At 40.5% G+C, this 18,736-nt stretch overlaps 3 protein-coding genes across 5 annotated transcripts; all 3 read left to right on the top strand.

Moving 5' to 3' along the window:
• The first annotated feature begins 555 nt into the window (after nucleotides 1-555).
• On the top strand, nucleotides 556-5,433 carry LOC116206097. 2 transcript variants are annotated; one of them, XM_031538864.1, is made up of 12 exons: nucleotides 556-801; nucleotides 1,032-1,195; nucleotides 1,342-1,524; nucleotides 1,816-1,898; nucleotides 2,024-2,222; nucleotides 2,495-2,616; nucleotides 2,914-2,980; nucleotides 3,539-3,589; nucleotides 4,021-4,073; nucleotides 4,201-4,411; nucleotides 4,644-4,814; nucleotides 5,132-5,433. In XM_031538864.1, exons 2-12 carry the CDS (start codon nucleotides 1,034-1,036, stop codon nucleotides 5,195-5,197), a joined length of 1,368 nt encoding a protein of 455 aa, XP_031394724.1. In that variant the 5' UTR covers nucleotides 556-801; nucleotides 1,032-1,033; the 3' UTR covers nucleotides 5,198-5,433. The 2 variants fall into 2 exon arrangements, with proteins under 2 accessions (XP_031394724.1, XP_031394723.1); XM_031538863.1 differs by having other exon boundaries at nucleotides 637-801; nucleotides 1,049-1,195.
• Nucleotides 5,434-5,741: 308 nt separating this feature from the next.
• LOC116206096 (zinc finger CCCH domain-containing protein 5) lies at nucleotides 5,742-10,940 on the top strand. 2 transcript variants are annotated; one of them, XM_031538862.1, is made up of 9 exons: nucleotides 5,742-6,343; nucleotides 6,567-6,722; nucleotides 6,838-6,975; nucleotides 7,100-7,258; nucleotides 8,102-8,194; nucleotides 8,540-8,656; nucleotides 8,831-8,905; nucleotides 9,008-9,102; nucleotides 9,614-10,940. In XM_031538862.1, exons 1-9 carry the CDS (start codon nucleotides 5,921-5,923, stop codon nucleotides 10,221-10,223), a joined length of 1,866 nt encoding a protein of 621 aa, XP_031394722.1. In that variant the 5' UTR covers nucleotides 5,742-5,920; the 3' UTR covers nucleotides 10,224-10,940. The 2 variants fall into 2 exon arrangements, with proteins under 2 accessions (XP_031394722.1, XP_031394721.1); XM_031538861.1 differs by having other exon boundaries at nucleotides 5,751-6,343; nucleotides 9,008-9,225.
• A 137-nt stretch (nucleotides 10,941-11,077) lies between these two features.
• On the top strand, nucleotides 11,078-18,264 carry LOC116206095 (DExH-box ATP-dependent RNA helicase DExH9). Its single transcript, XM_031538860.1, has 15 exons — nucleotides 11,078-11,231; nucleotides 12,017-12,328; nucleotides 12,633-12,833; nucleotides 12,919-13,137; nucleotides 13,416-13,754; nucleotides 14,030-14,134; nucleotides 14,441-14,551; nucleotides 14,743-14,993; nucleotides 15,279-15,402; nucleotides 15,565-15,844; nucleotides 15,930-16,084; nucleotides 16,204-16,353; nucleotides 16,435-16,667; nucleotides 16,747-17,011; nucleotides 17,453-18,264. The coding sequence occupies exons 2-15, from the start codon at nucleotides 12,080-12,082 to the stop codon at nucleotides 17,729-17,731; spliced, it is 2,961 nt and encodes a 986-aa protein (XP_031394720.1). The 5' UTR covers nucleotides 11,078-11,231; nucleotides 12,017-12,079; the 3' UTR covers nucleotides 17,732-18,264.
• Nucleotides 18,265-18,736: the final 472 nt, after the last annotated feature.

The raw sequence follows: 18,736 nt of genomic DNA, 5'->3' as shown, positions 1-18,736 counted from the left end.
ACATTTTAGTAATTCTAATATATATTTTTAATTAAAAATGTATAAATTTTTTATTTGATAACAATTTAAATACGTAGTCAAAATTTCCGTTAATTTAGATATAAATTGCTAACATGTAGGTTGAATGCGATCTATTATATTTTCTTTATAATAAAATTATTTTCAGAAAAAAAGAAAAAGAAAGACAAAAACCAAAATCGGGGATGAGAGGCAGTGGGGGCCTCATCGCCGGCCACCACTCCCTCAATTGGGATTGTTGGCAACCACAGAGAGCTCCACACAATCTATACATTAGCAATTTTCGTCCAAATTAACGGAAAAATTGATGCAGTGTTAGGATTGTTATCAAATTAAAAGTTTATATATTTTTAAGTTAAAGAAAAATGTTCGTGCTAAAATTATTAAAATGCGAAAAGTTATATTTTTTTTCATATTAACGCATTCTATTTTGTTATGCAAACAACGGTATGGTATAACGAAATCAAATAAGATTTTTGAACATGATGGCAAAGTTTTAAGGAACAGTCGCAAAATTTAATATGTCGGGCGCTCAAGGAAGAAAGATCAGTGCTACGGGGCCGTTGAAATGGCCACGTGGCAAGCAGTATTCGTCTGCTTCGCTAAACCATTTAGAATCATCAGCTCAGACTCGGAGGCAGAGCCAAGCTGAGGCTGAAAGGAGAGACGCAGCAGAGGCGAAGCGACCGACCGGAAGATTTCGCGGGAGCCGTATCCATGGCCGTGGCGGCAGTGAGCTACTGCAAGCCGTCGCCGTTCCTCGGCCGCTTGTCCTCTCGCCTGGTAAGTTCTCTTCCAGGAGCAGCCCTCCAAGGAATGAGGTCCTTTGGCCCTACTGCAGTCAGAGGCTCGCAATACTCTGTTCCCATCGCCTGTATCTTACTGCCTTTGATTTCACGGGGTTGCCAGTTCATGCGTAAATGTCAGTCAGCTGAATGTTCAATGCTTGAGAAATTTGAGCTGAATGGAAGTTTCTGATTCAGATTGATTTAATTGATGATGACTGTAAGTAGGCATGTGCTTGTTTCAGGGAAAACCTCCGCCCCAGCTATGTACGGAGAAACCTTCTCTAACATCCAGAGTTTACGCGCTATTTTGGCGTTCCAGGAAGCCTGCAGAGCCGCAAGAAGTTAGCCTTTCACTGGGGGATTTCACCTTGACAACATCAGATGCCTTGGTATCCGCTCGGTCCTCGCGGTTGGCGATGATTAACTATCCGTGTCATTTGTTCTTTTTGAACCGGTTTAAGAAGCAGTCTTTTGTTTTTCAATTGGAAAGGAATGTCGGTGTGTTGAATTTGTTTCTTTTTTATCCTGCTTTCAGGATGTTTCAGCGAGGAAGTCAGAACCTAAACGGATATTGCTTTCGATTGTTTCTTCTATCTCAGAGGTTTCCTCAGATGAATGGGACGCATGTGCTCTTGATGCCACTGGCCCTGAGAGGTCTAATCCGTTTCTTTTCCATGGGTTCCTTTCGAGCTTAGAGGAGGCCGGTTGTGCCGTGAAGGTCAGACATCTGCCTCATGACTTTTCTTCCAGTTCTGATCCCTCTAATGAGAACTGCCGCTTGAATATGACAATAGTCTAAATATCTCGTTCTGCATTGAATAGAGATTTCATATGTAATAGACTATTGGTGCTCAAGGAGAACCATTCTTAGTTTCTTAAAGGACTTCGTATTACTTGTCTATTAAAGATTGCATCTTATGGTTCTCAAAATTCAACTTGAAACTATGTAACGAAAAACAGGACTATATTTTTCCGCTTTATTAGTTATTACATTTGCAGCTTGTTTCAGGAAACAGGATGGATGCCACGTCACATCATCGCTAAGGATGATTCCGAGAATGTTTTAGGTGTTGTTCCACTTTATCTTAAAAGGTTTAGCATCTGCTTCGCTGTCCAAACAGCAAGTCCTCGTGTAGTTTCCTCTGAAAGTCTCAATGCCTTTTGTTTAAGCTCTCTGCTTGACCCTTGTTCTCATTTTCTTTTTCTGGTTGATGCAGTCATTCCTATGGTGAATTCGTTTTTGATCACTCTTGGGCCGATGCTTACTACAGTTATGGTTCAAGATACTATCCGAAATTCCAATGTTGTGTACCTTTTACCCCTGTAACTGGTCCCCGGATCTTACTTCGAGATTCCCTATACAAAGATCAAGTATTTGACATTATTATCTCCACTTTGAAGGACCTGGCAGCAAAGGTACTATAGATGTCCACTCTTTGATGCTTCTGGCTTTCTCGTTTTGCCTTACGCGTTTTCATCTGTATTGTGAAATATCCGTGCATTTTGTGATAACGTCCATGTTTCCTTTGATACATTGCTTGATCTTTGTTGAAATTCACTTCCCATTGATCTGATGTGGTTTCTGACAGAGCCAGTATGTCAGGCCTTCTTCTATTGTCACTATGTTCACGTGCACATCCATGTTATTGTTTGCAATCTTTTCTACTGATATGATATGTTATTTACAGTCACAGGTTTCATCTGTCCACATTACCTTTTCATCTGAGGATGAGTGGTACAGCCTAAAAGAGAGAGGTTTTCTACCGAGGATTGGCATGCAGTACCATTGGAGAAATAGAAACTATAAAAGGTAAGTGATATGGATGTGTTTGTCATCATCATCACGTTGTCTTTTATGGAGGATATAAAAATCTTCCAAATATTTTTCTTTAACTGCCCTTCAACTAAACGTAAATTTTACCTGCTGTAATTTCAGCCTGCTTCAGCTCTTAGCACAAATTGTTGAATAAATTTAATTTCTTATTTGCAATTTAAACTCATCTTTATGAAATTTATATGGTCGCTGACTTTCTAGTGTAAACTACCTACTTTTGTTTTGTCTATAATGTAAAAAGATCATGCTGTAACTCTCATTTCTGTCATACAGCTTTGATGACTTCTTGATGGACATGAAGCAAAGTAAAAGGAAGAATATTCGGCAGGAACGCAAAAAGGTGGTTCTTTCCCAGCATTATATATATTAATCAATCTTTGCATTTATTTTACTATATTTGCTGTGCAGTTGGAGGTTCCATTTTATGTTTATTCAATAGACGTTCTAATATTTGTATATGTTTGTTTTCACTGGGCCGGAGGTCCCTTTTGGCTTTGTATATATTGATTTAGTACAGATTCTAACTCTAAAATTGTCACTTATGGTAGATAGTAAGCTTTTTATGAAAAATTAGGACAAGCGTTGAAATTGATTGTCTAGGTTATTCCATTGATGGGTTCCGCATTGTGCATGAACTGAATCATGCAACTGCTCAAAAAAGTGATGAAAATGATGACAAGTAGCTTTGAAAGAAAAGGAAGGAACATGCCCCATAAACCAATTCAAGGTTCACTAAGCGATGTAACTAATTTCACAATTATGAAATTTGGCCCTTTAAATTTGTGCCTCTTGATAATTCTTATGGGTGATAATTGAGTATTTGTATGTAGAAGTGTTGCCTTCTCCTGTTGGTTTTTATCTTTGCTTTTATTGACTGGATTGTCTTCTCCCTGTGTAGATTTCTGCGCAAAACCTACAAATGAAACGTCTCCGAGGTGATGAAATAAAGGTAGTTAGCACAAATATTGTGTTTTTTGATAATATAAAAACCAGATTAAGATAACATTTTGTCACCATGTTGCGGTTACCCATACAAAAACATTTGACACTCTCGGAGGAGATTCTCCTTTGACCAAACATCTGGATAAAAACTAGGAACCCTATTCCCAAGGTTCTTGTTTGCCATTATCAGCTGCAAGCTAGAAAGATTTTGCCTAACCAGCATGATCTTAATTATGCATGGATTTACCCGAACATGTGCCTAGCTATTGAGCTGGTTTATAACCACCTGTTTTTGGCCTTCGGTGGTTAGTTCCACTACCTCAAACATTCATATCCATTTTCATATGCTCTTCTATATTACATTCTCCTTTTATGATCAATTTCCCCTATGTTTAAAAAGACTCTCATGCTGCAAACATTTTGATATTTCTCCAACAGGCTAAGCATTGGGATACTTTCTACACTTTCTACAGGAACACCACTGATAACAAGTGAGCTCCGATGATTATCTATATTCTCTTTATGCATTGAAATTCGACTTGTTTTGTATTTCTTAGAGACGTGAAGAAATGAATCAAATGTTTGATATCTCGTTCTTCCTTTTTGATAAATTGGCAGATGGGGAACTCCCTACTTAACAAGAGAGTTTTTCCACAGCATGGGATCCAAGATGGGAGATAAGGTGTTGCTGGTCATTGCTGAAGAAGGGGATGAGCTTGTTGCTGGAGCCCTTAATCTTATTGGAGGAGATACCATATATGGTCGCCTCTGGGGATGCCATCCCAAGGCCTACTACCCAAGTTTGCATTTCGAAGCATGTTATTATCAGGTTTGCCCTTTGAGAATTTGACTTCAAGTCGATAAAATGAAGAAGGGAAGCTATAAACTTCCACTGTTAGAATCTGTTTCTCCTTCTCATCTATGAAATGAATCTTAATCTGCTCCATCCTCATTGACATTGCGTGAAGTACTTAATAATGTACACAAGAACAGGTCGGGTTCGATGACAGCATTATGTGGTGCATATAACAAATTCATTCACTTCATTGGTGCAATTACAGGCAATAGAAGCTGCTATTGAACTTAATCTTAATACTGTAGAAGCTGGAGCTCAGGGTGAGCATAAAATTCAGCGAGGTTATTTGCCTGTCAAAACTTACAGCTCACACTACCTTCCCGATGAAGGATTCAGGAATGCCATAGGGGACTTTGTCATGCGCGAAGCAACTCAGGTACTTGAGCTATATCCTCATTATCATTTCGATAAAGAAGCTTTAGCAAGCTATCCCCTCATTATCATTGCGATAAAGAAGCTTTAGCAAGCTATCCCCTTTTCATCCCATTTCTCTGAGGAATGTTCAACTGAGATGCATGACTAGTCACATAAATCACATATTGCATGAATCGGAGTGGAGGTTTCTTCCTCGGTTCCCGGTTTATCTATATGATCTCTTTCCAATCATCTGATAGTTGAAGTCACAATGCCTTCGGTTTTCTTTATAATTATTGTGTGCAACATATCGTGATTGAAAAGTATCATTTCCTGCAGGTCGAGCTTGTAATGAAGCTAATCCGAGAATCCGGGCCCTTTAAAGAAGGTACCGAATTTGCATGAGGTCCCGACAACTCAGAAATCATTCTTCACGGTGTTGTCTGTCCAATTGCATTTAGTATGCTGTAAACCCTGTACATAGCAACTATGCCTTATTCTAGAAAATTATGCTGTAAACTCTGTAAATAGCAACTATGCATATTTGAACTTAACAGGTACAAAAGTTGATAGAGTTTATCTGCTCGGATCTTTTGTGAGAAATCAACTGAGACGGGACAAGGCTGTCTTCTATGAATCAATTCAATATCGTATTGGAAAATAACATATACAAAAATTAATTGAACTTGATAGCGAGTTCCGGTAACTGCTCTTTGGCTTTAGGTAACTACTATGGCAAGAGCAGCACAACAAATTTCATTCTGCAAGGGCAGATTGAGAAAAAATATATCATAGGTGGGAACTTTAGGGAGATATACAACTTCAGGGTCCAAATAAAAATCGTACACAGTGAAAGGACTAAAATGGTAATTAATTCATAAGCCATGATGTTGCACGTTTCCAGCCCATGGGCCACTCACCCGGTGAACACTATCGGCAAGCCCAATGGGTCAGGGCCCATAGTCATGGGCCCATGAGGTGCCGGGTTCTTGTACGCCGGTCTGGGGAGATGATTGAACCTCTTTCCTCGCCGGAGGTGTCACTGCTAACGAGAGCCCGAACAGTGCTTGAACTGAATCTGTTCTCGCAACTCCTCGATCAGAATTCCGTCTATCGTTGGCGTTCGGAATGTCGGAGCTGATCACCGGAGAGTATGAAGAAGCCGGAGGCGGAGGAGGGGAGGGTGTGGAGGAGGATAGGACATGTGATGGGGAGAAGCAGCAGTTGGGCGCGGAGAGCATGGGGTCTGCTTCGAGCAGGAAGGAGAAGAGGAAGGCGGCGAAGAAGATGAAGAGGAAGCAACTGAGGATGGAGGCGGCGGTCAGGGAGCGGGAGGAGGAGGAGGCGAAAATGAACGACCCGGATGAGCTGAGGAGGATGGAGGAGGCGGAGAGGGAGGAGGAGGAGAGGAGGGAGCGGGAGAGGAGGGAGTTCGAGGAGAGGGAGAGGGCGTGGCTCGAAGCGATGGAGAAGAAGAGGAAGGAGGAGGAGGAGGGAGAAGAGGAAGAGCGGCGGAGGAAGGCTCTGGAAGAATCGCAGAGACTGCAAGAGGTTTGTTTCGATCCTTCTGCTGTTGAGCTGTCTACATTTAATGAAAAAAAAAAAACATCATTGAATGACAGGGACTGAGGTTCTTGTTAGCTGCCTGAGCTGATCGTCTTGTCCTGTAAGAGCAGACTCTGCAGATGAGCTTTTTGTTTAGTTGAATGTTGATGTTTTTGTCTGAGAAAGATAAGTGCTTGTCTAAATGTGCTAGTCAATGGTCAATTGGTAGGTTGGAAATGGGAACGAGCAGGAGGAGGAAGACGGTGACTGGGAATACATAGAAGAAGGCCCTGCAGAAATTATCTGGCAAGGGAATGAAATAATCGTTAAGAAGAAAAGGGTCAAAGTTCCTAAGAAGGATGCCACGTTGCAAAGGCTTAAGGAGGTAATGCTAATGCATGCTGATGGGTTTTCTGGATTAAAATGCGTGAGAAGGATAGCTTTTATTTTGGCTACTTTGTGTTACAAATTGATCTGTGGAGTTGCCATTTGATTTTCAGGATGCGGATAGGCCGACTTCAAATCCCCTCCCTCCACAATCTGAAGCCTTTGCTGATTGCAGAAACTCATCGTTGCCTTCGGCGCAACAGATTCTGGAAAATGTTGCTCAACAAGTACCGAATTTTGGGACTGAACAGGTACTTTTTGTTTGATCATTGTCACATTCATTGATAATAAATATCTCTTGAAGTTCTTGACTGAGGTAAGCAAAGGGTGTTTATGGGGTCTATTGGCTAATCTATTCTATTGTGCTCGTGCCAGGACAAAGCTCATTGCCCTTTCCACTTGAAAACGGGAGCTTGTCGATTTGGTCAGAGATGTAGCAGAGTTCACTTTTACCCCGATGTATCATGCACTCTTCTTATTAGGAACATGTATAATGGTCCTGGGCTTGCATGGGAACAAGATGAGGGGCTCGAGGTCTGTTAGTGACGTCTCCCATCTGTTTCGTGTATCCTAATAACTACTCTTGAGCTTTCCATATCCTAATTTATACACTTTCCTCATATTGTGTTCTTATTGTTCTTACTTTTTTGTTGTTTTCTTTGTTTTGGTTTCAATTGAGCGACCAAGTCAAGATATATTTTGTTTCATCTGCAAAATTACTGTTACTATTTTGGTTTAGGCTGCATTCCCTGATATTTATTTCTTACGATGATATCTAAGTTCATTGTTCCTTAACCTTCAATAGTTGTGTCTTAATAATGTCCATGGGATGTTGGAGCTGTTCTGCTGTAACAGCTGTTACTTCTGAGGTTTGAGCTTGAAGGCAACTACATCTACTTGTACGTGTGTTGTCATAGTCCATGTGCCTATTCTGTGTTCACAATATGTTTCCTTGGAAGAAGCATGTAGCGGTTAAACTTACTGGACACTCTTATTCTTAGAGGATATATTCAGTCACTATTCTGCGCCTCTTCACTTTAGGAGTTTCAAATTAAATACTAGCAACTGTTTGAAGAAGGATAGGATGAATTGACGGCTAACTTTTGTTTTCGGCTGTCCTGAATTGTTGATTCAGTTATTATGTTTAACATCTTGATATCTGGTTTCTAGTGCCAATTTCTTTAGTCAACTATATTCTCTTTCATAACAATATGATAGAACCGTAAGTATTGGGAGTTAGCTTGCTTGAATGTGTCCCTCTTTTTATGCTTGGTTTTGTTGAATTGAGAGGCTTGTGATGCTTATGACTCTTTATTTTCCCCTTCTTTTTATTTTTTTCTTTTCTGTTGATTTGGGCTTTAATATTACTCTCTTCAGCACACAGACGAAGAGGTTGAACGCAGTTATGAAGAATTTTACGAAGATGTGCACACAGAGTTCTTGAAGTTTGGGGAAATTGTGAATTTTAAGGTGATGGTGCTCTATTTGTTTAGAATAAGCTCTTTCATTTATTGCATTGTGACTCTAGAATATAAGATTATCCGCTAGGTTGACAGAAATATTTACTGGCAGACTAAGCTTGGATAATCAGTAATTTACGATATGCCAATTGTGACCTTAATGTGATATTGGGCAACTTATATTTAGGTGAAGCTTTATGAAGCATTTTCATCTGTAAGTTCATAACTTCGTAATTTCACTGGATAACTATTGCTGGAGTAGAACAACAAATAGAACAAGATGGTTTTCTAAACTGATGGTGGTCGACGTTGATCATAAAATAATTGAGGGGTAACAAACCTAATGGTGTTTCAGGTTTGTAGAAATGGTTCGTTTCATTTGAGGGGAAATGTTTATATACACTATAAGTCACTGGATTCTGCAGTGCTTGCTTATCAATCTATCAATGGTCGATTCTTCGCCAGCAAACAGGTATGTCATTCCCTTATGAAGTGCTCTTTATTTTTGTTCCCCAGTAGATATATATTGCTATAGTTGAGGGTAGAAACTACAACTATGGAAGGAGTATTTGTGTTAGTTTTGATATTTGAATTGGTGGATATTGACCAACTATGTTTTCCTTATGCTAATGGGTACCCTCTGCAGGTGAATTGTGAATATGTCAATGTTACGAGATGGAAAGTTGCCATATGTGGGGAATATATGCGATCGAGATATAAGGTACAATTGATCTTGGTTCTTACTTGACTGCCATGATCCATTCAGAATACTAATCTCCTGAGGCCTGCTTCAAATGACCTTGTCACTCTCTCCTCTTGACAGACGTGTTCACACGGAACTGCTTGCAATTTTATTCACTGTTTCCGGAACCCTGGTGGTGATTACGAGTGGGCTGACTGGGACAAACCACCTCCGAGGTACTGGGTCAAGAATATGGTTGCTTTATTTGGTCATTCTGAGGAGCATGGGTTTGAGCGAAGCACCCTGGAAAGTTCAGGACCTTCGAGAAACTCAAACCTGACAGATGTTGATTCAAAGAGGTTTGCTTTCACTAAATATGCTTGCTGTATTAGATGCTCTCTTTTTGAATGTCACTGGTCATGAAATCTTGTATGTAGCTCCCAGCTGTCTTAGAATTAGACTGAAAGAGTGGGAAAGAATCAGATCTCTATGAGGGGCCTGTTGCCAGATGATGTTTCATGAATATACACAAATTTGGAAGGACGAAAGAACGTAGTGCTTTTAATCAGTAGATCTTGGAAGGTTTAGAAAATAATTGGCTTTATGAACCAGTTTTTTGGGGGGGGGGGGGGGGGGAGGAGTGGGTTCATGAGTGTTCGGTTCAAGATTATGTTAAATTTCTAGGACTAAGCTCCCAGTCCATTCAGCAGAAGTTGTAATTCGCTTTATATGCTTTTCTTTGAGCAGGAACCAATCACAAAGATCTCGTTCAAGGGAGACTGGTAGTGGCCGTTACCATAGAAACCGTGGTGGTGAAAATGGCTTTGAAATATCCAGATCTTCCGAGGAGTATGATATTTACGATAAGAAGCAGAGAAAGCGGACAAATGGTGAGAGGAAGAATGAAGACAAATTGAGTCCCAGATACTCTCACCGAAGCAACAGAAGATCTGGTTGTGATTCCGATGGAGACCACCTCCCAAGTGACAAAGACGTGGAGAAACATCATCAGGAAAGGGAAAGCTCGAAGTGGCATAAGGTTTCAGAATTGAAGGGTGATTATGGAGACACCAGGAGGAGAGCTCATAAAGCTGATCCTGATTGGAATCGATCAGACAGTGATGTGGACAGAGAACGACGTGACCGGTCCCATGGAAGTTCAAAAAGCCGCAAGAAGGTAAAACGTGAGGGCAGTCGGGAAAGAACCCGCGACAGCGAGTCCCCTGTAGATGACTGTGATAGGGACAATTATCACAGGCGCCGAAGAAGAAGCTCTAGATCTTCATGGTCCGACTCAAATAGCTATGGCGATCAAACCATTGACTTGCATGATCGGTGGGATCCTGGGGATGAATAATATTGTAATTAACTGCCACTGTCAAGGACTGGCGAAGAAGCTGCCGGGAAATATGGGAAAGAGGTCTTCACTTTTCAAGGGGACATGTATAGAAGAAACTGAAAAGCTCGGGACATGCGAATAGATGAGAGACCTAAAATTGAGGATTAGCTTTTCGTGCTCTACGTCCGGAAATGCGAATCTATCAGGGATCTCGATGCATTTTGAGCGCGGGATCCATGATCGTATCCCAGGCAGCGCCCCCTTTTGTTGGTTGGGCTTGCCATATTAGTCGTATAGCAGCGCAGACGCGGGAGTGATTTCTCTGTTGGCTTCTTCCATAGATTTGGTCGGTTTCTTTAGTGAAAGATTAGGCTCATGTTGTAATTAGCTTTTGATGGTCTGACTTTATATTTCGTCGTGATCATCACTGGAAATATATTTGCAGTCCCGCTCTTCCTTGATCTAAAGTCAAGTTGTTAGTAAGTACATGCCTGGTAATTCAGCAGAGAGCTCGATTGTTAATCGTAACTAAGATGGGTCACCAAGCAGCATCGACAAACCGAGAAATCTCTTCACGGGGCCGAGCCATGACCTCACAGTGGTCCAGCACTGCCTCGAGAGGGAGTTTCTGAAGACGAAGGCAATTTATAACCAGATTTCCTCTATGTATCCTGTATTTTCTTTTTTGATGTATACGTTAGTATCAGAAAATTCAATGAGTCCTTATTTATTCAACTTGAACGGGTCGGTCTATGAATAAAAAGATTTTCTCTTATTCACAATATCATATATTTATTATAGGCCAAAAAAGAATAAAATAGAAATAGTAATTAATTCCGGGCGTTAATTTAACTGACAGAGTTGCTGAATTGAACGAAAGCGCTTCACTGCATGCATTACAGCCAGGAAGGTGAAACGACACCGTGCCCCTCTTCCCCGCGGGCTGATCCTCTTCTTCTTCCCTACACTTCCTCTTCTCTGCCGCCGGAATACGAACCGCGTCGGTGACTTGCCGCCGTCGAGCAGGTTTTCCTCTCTCACTCTCTCACCCTCCTCCTCCCCTCCCTCACCTCGTATTCTGTAGCTACGTGCATCTCTCGGCACATATATGTTAGCTTCAACCCTGCTTCCGTCAGAGCTCAATTAGCAAAGCAGAGAGAAATCACCGCCTGCTCGAATACTTGACCTTCTCTCTCTCTGTGACTGCTGGTGTTGAGTTTCTTCTTCTCCGTGATAGAGGCTCAATGTTCCCAGTCAATATTACTTGCAACATGTGCCGCAGACTACTCTTTTTAATTCTGTATGCTGCAGTTTTTCGCTTAATATCATGGAGAGTTGAACGTACGTTATGCGTAGACTTGTCGGGATCGATTTCGTGTCGTTTGTATTGCAATATTGAGGCTTTTTAGGTGTTCAAAGTTCCCCCTTTATTATGCAAGTGCTGAATAAATTCTTTGGTTTTTCGGGTCACTTAATTATTCTCGTATGTAATTCGTATTGTCTGTACATGTCTCATGGAGTATTCTTAATTCTGTGAGCTGCAGTGTTTGATTAAATGTCACGGAGAGCAGAACACGGGTTATAGTTAGACTTGTCAGCTCGGTTGTTTTGTCAATATTGAGGCTTTTAAGATGTTAAAGGTTCTCTTTTTAATGCAAGTGCTGGATAGGTTCTTTGCTTTTCTGAGTCACTTAATCATGCTCAGGTGTAATGCGTATTGGCTGCACATGTCTCATTGAGTATTCTTGATCCTTAGAGCATTTGTTGTGACTCAATAACATCTAAGCGCTTCAAAATCTGGAAATCTACAGGTTCTGAAATTTATATAAGTAAATTCCGAGGCGTCTACTTGGTTTGTCTCCATCAAAGAGTTAATGGGGTCGTTGAAGCGGAAGTCAATTGGAGATGCTGCTGGGGAACCAGCATATCCACAGAAGCTGCAGAAAGAGACTGCAACTGAATCTGTAGTTTGCTTGCATGATGTGTCATACCCTGAGGGTTATGTGCCCACCCCACGCCCAGCCAATTCTCAGGACTCAAAGCCTGCCAAGGAATTCCCTTTTACTCTCGATCCATTTCAGTCTGAAGCCATAAGGTGCCTTGACGATGGTGAATCTGTTATGGTAATTCTTCTATTGAGAACTCTCATCCATGGAGCTAGATTTGCAGAGTGATGTTCGGGCTTTTTTTTTGGCCATGTCGATACTATTTCCTGATTTAGATCTGATTGAATGATCTTTTCAGATAAGTATTGCAAGTATTATTCCATTGGAGGGAGAAATCTGGAAACTTACTTTGTAGGATGACAATTTTTGGGTTCGCTTTTATGGTTACTAGCAGATGATTGTAGTTATTCTCTCACAAGTTCTCAAAAGTTGCATAGTTTCTCTGTTTTGTTCACACGAAAAATGCTCCTGACTTTTGCAGGTTTCTGCCCATACATCAGCTGGTAAAACTGTCGTAGCATTATATGCTATTGCCATGTCTTTGAGAAATAATCAACGTGTCATATACACTTCTCCAATCAAGGCACTCAGCAATCAAAAGTACAGGGAGTTCAAAGAGGAGTTTTCAGATGTTGGTCTTATGACTGGGGATGTTACCATCGAGCCTAATGCTTCGTGCTTGGTATGTATCTTTTTATTTACCCCCTTTCTATATTTTGTGCGTGCTTGTTATGTTATATAAGTTTCTGAGTTACTTATTTATTTAGGTGATGACCACTGAAATTTGGCGTAGTATGCAATACAAAGGATCAGAAATAATGAGGGAAGTGGCTTGGGTAATTTTCGATGAGGTACACTACATGCGTGACAGGGAACGAGGTGTTGTCTGGGAAGAGAGCATTGTTATGGCCCCGAAGAACTCTCGGTTCGTATTCCTCTCGGCCACCGTACCTAATGCCAAGGAATTTGCCGATTGGGTTGCTAAGGTAATTACCGATTTCTGGAAGTTAACTTCTTCTAGTGAACATTATCTACATTGGTCGTTACTTCTAGCATTATCATGTGTATTAGTAGGACCTCCTCTCTACCTTTTAAGAGACCTCTATTTATATCTAGATAATTAAGTTCAATACTTGCAACCTTTATTTTATCCAGTATAAATATAGAGGCAATCTGTGTCAAGTGTTTCTTTTGAACTGTAACAGGACTATTTGTCATCTTTTCTTAACAGATATAATAGCTTTTGTTTATGGTACAAATGCAGGTGCATCGGCAACCATGTCATATTGTTTACACTGATTATCGGCCAACCCCACTTCAACATTATATTTTTCCCTCGGGTGGTGATGGTCTCTATCTGGTGGTGGATGAGAAAGGAAAATTTCGGGAGGATAGCTTTCAAAAAGCTCTAAATGCCCTGGTTCCAGCTAGGGACAGTGATAAGAAAAATGAAAATGGGAAGTGGAAGAAGGGCTTCATGGCAGGTCCAGTTGGGGAAGAAAGTGACATTTTCAAGATGGTGAAAATGATACTTCAGCGTCAATATGATCCAGTCATCTGTTTCAGCTTTAGCAAAAGGGATTGTGAATTTCTTGCAATGCAGGTCAAAATTATAAATCCGTTGCCTCAATTAGTTATTCCTGAATATCGGGGTCAAATTACCGCAGTTGTTTTTTAGTGTATTTTTGTTGTGGAGTATCGTGTTAAAAGGACATGACTTGCCAGTCACTCTTTGTTTTTGGTTCTGTTGTTTTTTTATCAATTTTGGGCACTATCTCTGCTGTGATGTGCCCCCTTTAGCTACTCTCATTTGTGACGTCAGATAAATCCTTGCTGTCATGAACTGAAAGAATGCTTTGGTTTTCCTTTTGGGAACAGATGGCAAAGATGGATCTGAATGAGGAAGATGAGAAAGTTAACATAGAGACTATCTTTTGGAGTGCCATGGACATGCTTTCTGATGATGACAAAAAGCTTCCTCAGGCAAGTTGTTACTTTACTAAATAATGTGATGCCTCGTGCATGCATATGCAGATCAAAGATACTGAATTGATGGCGGTTTCATGTTTCCAATTTCTCAGTCTCGTGTTTCCTTTTCCTTTTCCTTTTCGGCACATACTGATGGTATAATGTTAATGTATGCTGGCAGTCTTGCATACCCTTCAAGACTTTAGGTCAATGATTGTGATTATTTATCCTTATATTGTGCTCTTCAATGCGGTGGTATTTGAAAAACTTGTTTATATGTAGTAGCTAGTGTTGACAGCTCTTTTTTGCTCCTCCATGCAGGTTACAAATATGTTGCCCCTCTTGAAACGTGGCATAGGTGTGCATCATTCTGGTTTGCTTCCCATATTGAAAGAAGTGATTGAAATACTATTCCAGGAAGGTTTAATTAAGGTAGGGAAACAGATGCGCATATGAATTCTTAAGTGAAGTTCTTTTGCTTAATTACTATTATGATTCTGTCTCACTTTGGATAATTTAGAGAACATATCTTTACTTCCATCCAGTAGTATTTCCTTCTCTATCTTCTGGCTAAAGATTATGCTCAGCAGTAACATGTTTATTTATTTATTTATTTACTGTAGTGTTTATTTGCTACGGAGACATTCAGCATTGGTCTGAACATGCCAGCAAAGACAGTGGTGTTCACAAATGTTCGAAAATTTGATGGAGACAAGTTTAGGTGGATATCTAGTGGAGAGTACATACAGATGAGTGGTCGAGCGGGTCGTCGAGGTATTGATGCACGTGGAGTGTGCATTCTCATGGTGGATGAGAAGATGGAACCTTCTACTGCAAAAATGATGGTCAAGGGAAGTGCAGATAGCTTAAACAGGTGAGCAACATGGTGCTGTTTGATAACATAGGAAGATGATGTATGGTGATAGGTTAAAGCGGCTTATGCCCGACAGTTTTTGACATTCTGCTAGGGAGTTTATTGATAAGATGGATTGTACCGACGTTACGTAATTTCCTTTTAGATCCATTATGGTACTATCGTGTCACCTGCAGAGCATAGACTTGCTCATGTTAGCTTAGAATTGCAGAGCATAGACTTGCGTGTGTTAGCTTAGAAATAGAATCATTTACTTTCTCATTGACTTCTTCTTTTGTATTGCAGTGCCTTTCATTTGAGCTACAATATGCTCTTGAATCAATTGCGCTGTGAAGATGGGGACCCTGAAAACTTGCTCCGAAACTCATTTTATCAGTTTCAAGCTGACCGTGCAATTCCAGATCTTGAGGTGAGTTGCAGTAATCTATTAAGACATGTAACTGCTGGAGCAAGCCCTAAAGAAGTCCTGTTTTTGCTAGATTATGTGCAACATAGTATATTAGAAGCAAATGTGATCATATTCGAAGCACGACTTTGATTATATGCCTTGCAAAATGGTTTTTTCTTGCAGAAACAAGCAAAAGACCTTGAAGAAGAGAGGGATTCAATAGTTATTGAAGAAGAAGAAAGTTTGAAGAATTATTATAACTTGCTACAGCAATATAAAATTTTGAAGAATGATGTTCGGGATATTGTTCTATCTCCAAAATATAGCTTGCCCTTTCTGCAGCCAGGTCGACTTGTCTCTATTCAATGCACTGGCAGTGATAATTCTCCATCTTTCTCCCTTGAGGACGAAGTAACTTGGGGTGTCATAATTAATTTTGAGAGAGTGAAAGGTTCTTCAGAAGGTGAGAGTGCTTAATGTTCTGTGTTGAATGGTGCTTTCTTCAGTATATAACATTTTCTGTTGTATTATTTGTGCAAATGAAACAGATACTGTAAATAAGAAGCCAGAAGATTCAAACTATACAGTGGATGTACTTACAAGATGTTCTGTGAGAAAGGATGCAATTGGGAAGAAAACAATAAACATAATCCCGTTGAAAGAGCCTGGAGAACCTGTTGTTGTTTCTGTTCCACTCTCTCAGGCAAGTTATTCCTGTCCTGCTTAGTTATTTATCTCAAGTTCATTTACCATGAGTTGAATGTGTAGCCATGAATTGGTTCTTCTGATCAGCTGTCCAATTCTGTCTTGCATGACCAACAGATTAATAGTCTGAGTAGTGTCCGCTTGATCATACCGAAAGATCTTTTGCCATTGGAAGTTCGGGAAAACACTTTGAAGAAGGTATCTGAAGTTCTTTCAAGGTTTGCAAAGCAGGGACTGCCTCTGCTAGATCCCGAAGAAGACATGAAGGTATCACTTCAAACCTATTTAATATGCGTTAAATGTTGCGATTCCTAGATAGGGTATGACACCTTTTCCTCTGCTTTACAGGTTCAGAGTAGTTCATACAGAAAGGCAGTCAGAAGGATAGAGGCGCTAGAAAGCTTATTTGACAAACATGAAATCGCAAAGTCACCCCTTATCAAGGAGAAGCTCAGTGTTTTGCATAAGAAGCAAGAACTAACGGACAGGATCAAGTCGATTAAGAAACAAATGCGGTCTTCCTCTGCACTAGCATTTAAGGATGAACTTAAAGCACGAAAGAGGGTTCTTAGGAGACTAGGGTATGTAGTTTTCTTTCTGCCTATTGAAGTACTTATCCCATCAAGAATGTTACTAAACTCTTCAACAAATATTCTGCAGATACATTACAAGTGATGACGTCGTGGAGTTGAAGGGGAAGGTTGCCTGTGAAATTAGTAGCGCTGATGAATTGACCCTGACGGAGCTTATGTTTAATGGTGTCCTGAAGGATGTAAAGGTGGAAGAGATGGTGGCTCTTCTCTCTTGTTTAGTATGGCAGGAAAAGCTTAAGGATGCCGCAAAACCGAGAGAAGAGCTCGAATTACTATTATCACAGTTACAGGACACAGCTCGGAGGGTTGCAAAAGTTCAGCTCGAGTGTAAGGTATTCAGCGAAATTCCTCTTTATTTTTGCATGTTGTCTGGAAATTATTGTATTACTTACAGTTCATCTTGAAATTAATACGGGTAGTAGAACTTGCATTCCCCCTTGTTCTGGTCTGGTAGGCCTACTGAAACTGAATCAGAGCGACTCGATTAAGTTGAAGAGAATGACAAGGCCTGAGAGTTTTGAGTTAGGGCCATTTCCGTCAATTATCTTATCCACAAGAAGTGTTATGGATTAATGTGTTGAAGTGATGGAAGAGTGTCTATAAGAACTACGGAAGCAATCAAATTCGTGGATCGAGATGTGGCCTCATAATATATCATGATGACAGTCAACGGCTTTCATGTTAATTCCATTGATATTCCATTGTCCATCTATTTACAGGACAGGCAACTATGACTTGATTTATAGTTTCTAACAAGTGTGTTCGTTTTTCAGGTCCAAATTGATGTGGAGAACTTTGTTAATTCGTTCCGCCCAGACATAATGGAGGCAGTATATGCCTGGGCAAAGGGGTCAAAATTCTATGAGATCATGGAGATCACCCAGGTCTTCGAGGGAAGTTTAATCAGAGCCATCAGGAGACTAGAGGAAGTCCTTCAGCAGCTTATAGTGGCTGCAAAATCCATTGGGGAGACCGAGCTCGAGGCGAAATTCGAAGAGGCTGTCTCAAAGATAAAGAGGGACATAGTCTTTGCTGCATCTCTATACTTATAGTCTTCTATGATCTTCTGAAACTTGAGACCCATCTTTTCATCTGGCACGATACCCATCTCCATACCCAACACTTGATGATCATGAGAACTATCCTCCCGAAGTGTCGGGAAGAACGAGGCTGAAGTTTTCCATTTTTTGGCCCTGGAATCCATTAATATCAGGAGGATGCACCAATGAAAATCATTCGTCGAGAATTAATGGAGATGTGCTCGGACTCGGGTGGCACAAAGCATAAAGAAGAGATATTGGTACTTTGCCCAAGGAGTTGCCAATTTTTTGTTTTAAGTGATAAACTATAGTTTATGATGAGTTGGGTAAAGTTGCCTATGTTTTAATGTGTGATATATTCAGCTAATCAGCAATTAGGTTCACCTCGGGGTTGTTTCCGCAGTTTTATCGGCAATTGCTGGGGCGAAAGATTTAAATGGACTGAAGTGTTTTGAGAGGCTCCTGTTAATGGCCGTCTTCAGATTAACCATATGTATTGTGTGAACAGAAGCATCATTTTCTATTAACTACAATGTCAAAGAAAATGTCAACAGAGATCGTTCTGGAAGAACATAGCAAGAGAATGCGAACAATGCTCGATGCTATGTGCAAATTGAATCTATTCACATAATGATATGTCCTCTCGAACGGATGGTCGAATCATCCGAACCCTATAAAGAACAACTTTGCGAGTGAGAAGTCCCCGTATTGCGTATTAGGGGATCATGGGTAATGGTGGGTGTCTTTTTTCTTAATCTCTCGGTGGATGGTTAAAGTCTCGGCTTACTTCTACGCTCGGGATTAGATCCCCGGTAAGATTCGAATTCGAGATTTAATGGAGATGGTGTTACGACTCTTTATACTGTATGACCCGATCTTCAGTTGATTCTTGTGTAATATTGCTTTTTGACGATGGTAAAAATTTAATTTGAGGAAAGACTAATTTCTGAAGGGCAAGAAAGTATTCTCATCAGCACGCCCCGCCGTGCTTTTCCTTGCCTTTATTTCGTGTAGTGG

The sequence above is a fragment of the Punica granatum genome, chromosome 4 (assembly GCF_007655135.1).
Source record: "Punica granatum isolate Tunisia-2019 chromosome 4, ASM765513v2, whole genome shotgun sequence".
NCBI classification, from domain to species: domain Eukaryota; kingdom Viridiplantae; phylum Streptophyta; class Magnoliopsida; order Myrtales; family Lythraceae; genus Punica; species Punica granatum.
This window is presented reverse-complemented; position numbering and strand designations above follow the sequence as displayed.

What these genes read in the sequence shown, in the direction of transcription:
- LOC116206097 (XM_031538863.1), top strand. Translation starts at nt 736, where the DNA reads ATGGCCGTGGCGGCAGTGAGCTACTGCAAGCCGTCGCCGTTCCTCGGC. An exon ending in GTTCCACTTTATCTTAAAAG is followed by an intron (nt 1,899 to 2,023) that starts GTTTAGCATCTG and finishes TGGTTGATGCAG; the next exon opens with TCATTCCTATGGTGAATTCG. An exon ending in TTCGGCAGGAACGCAAAAAG is followed by an intron (nt 2,981 to 3,538) that starts GTGGTTCTTTCC and finishes CTCCCTGTGTAG; the next exon opens with ATTTCTGCGCAAAACCTACA.
- LOC116206096 (XM_031538861.1), top strand. Translation starts at nt 5,921, where the DNA reads ATGTCGGAGCTGATCACCGGAGAGTATGAAGAAGCCGGAGGCGGAGGA. An exon ending in AACAAGATGAGGGGCTCGAG is followed by an intron (nt 7,259 to 8,101) that starts GTCTGTTAGTGA and finishes TACTCTCTTCAG; the next exon opens with CACACAGACGAAGAGGTTGA. An exon ending in ATATGCGATCGAGATATAAG is followed by an intron (nt 8,906 to 9,007) that starts GTACAATTGATC and finishes TCCTCTTGACAG; the next exon opens with ACGTGTTCACACGGAACTGC.
- LOC116206095 (XM_031538860.1), top strand. Translation starts at nt 12,080, where the DNA reads ATGGGGTCGTTGAAGCGGAAGTCAATTGGAGATGCTGCTGGGGAACCA. An exon ending in AGTGCAGATAGCTTAAACAG is followed by an intron (nt 14,994 to 15,278) that starts GTGAGCAACATG and finishes TTTGTATTGCAG; the next exon opens with TGCCTTTCATTTGAGCTACA. An exon ending in GTGCAATTCCAGATCTTGAG is followed by an intron (nt 15,403 to 15,564) that starts GTGAGTTGCAGT and finishes TTTTTCTTGCAG; the next exon opens with AAACAAGCAAAAGACCTTGA.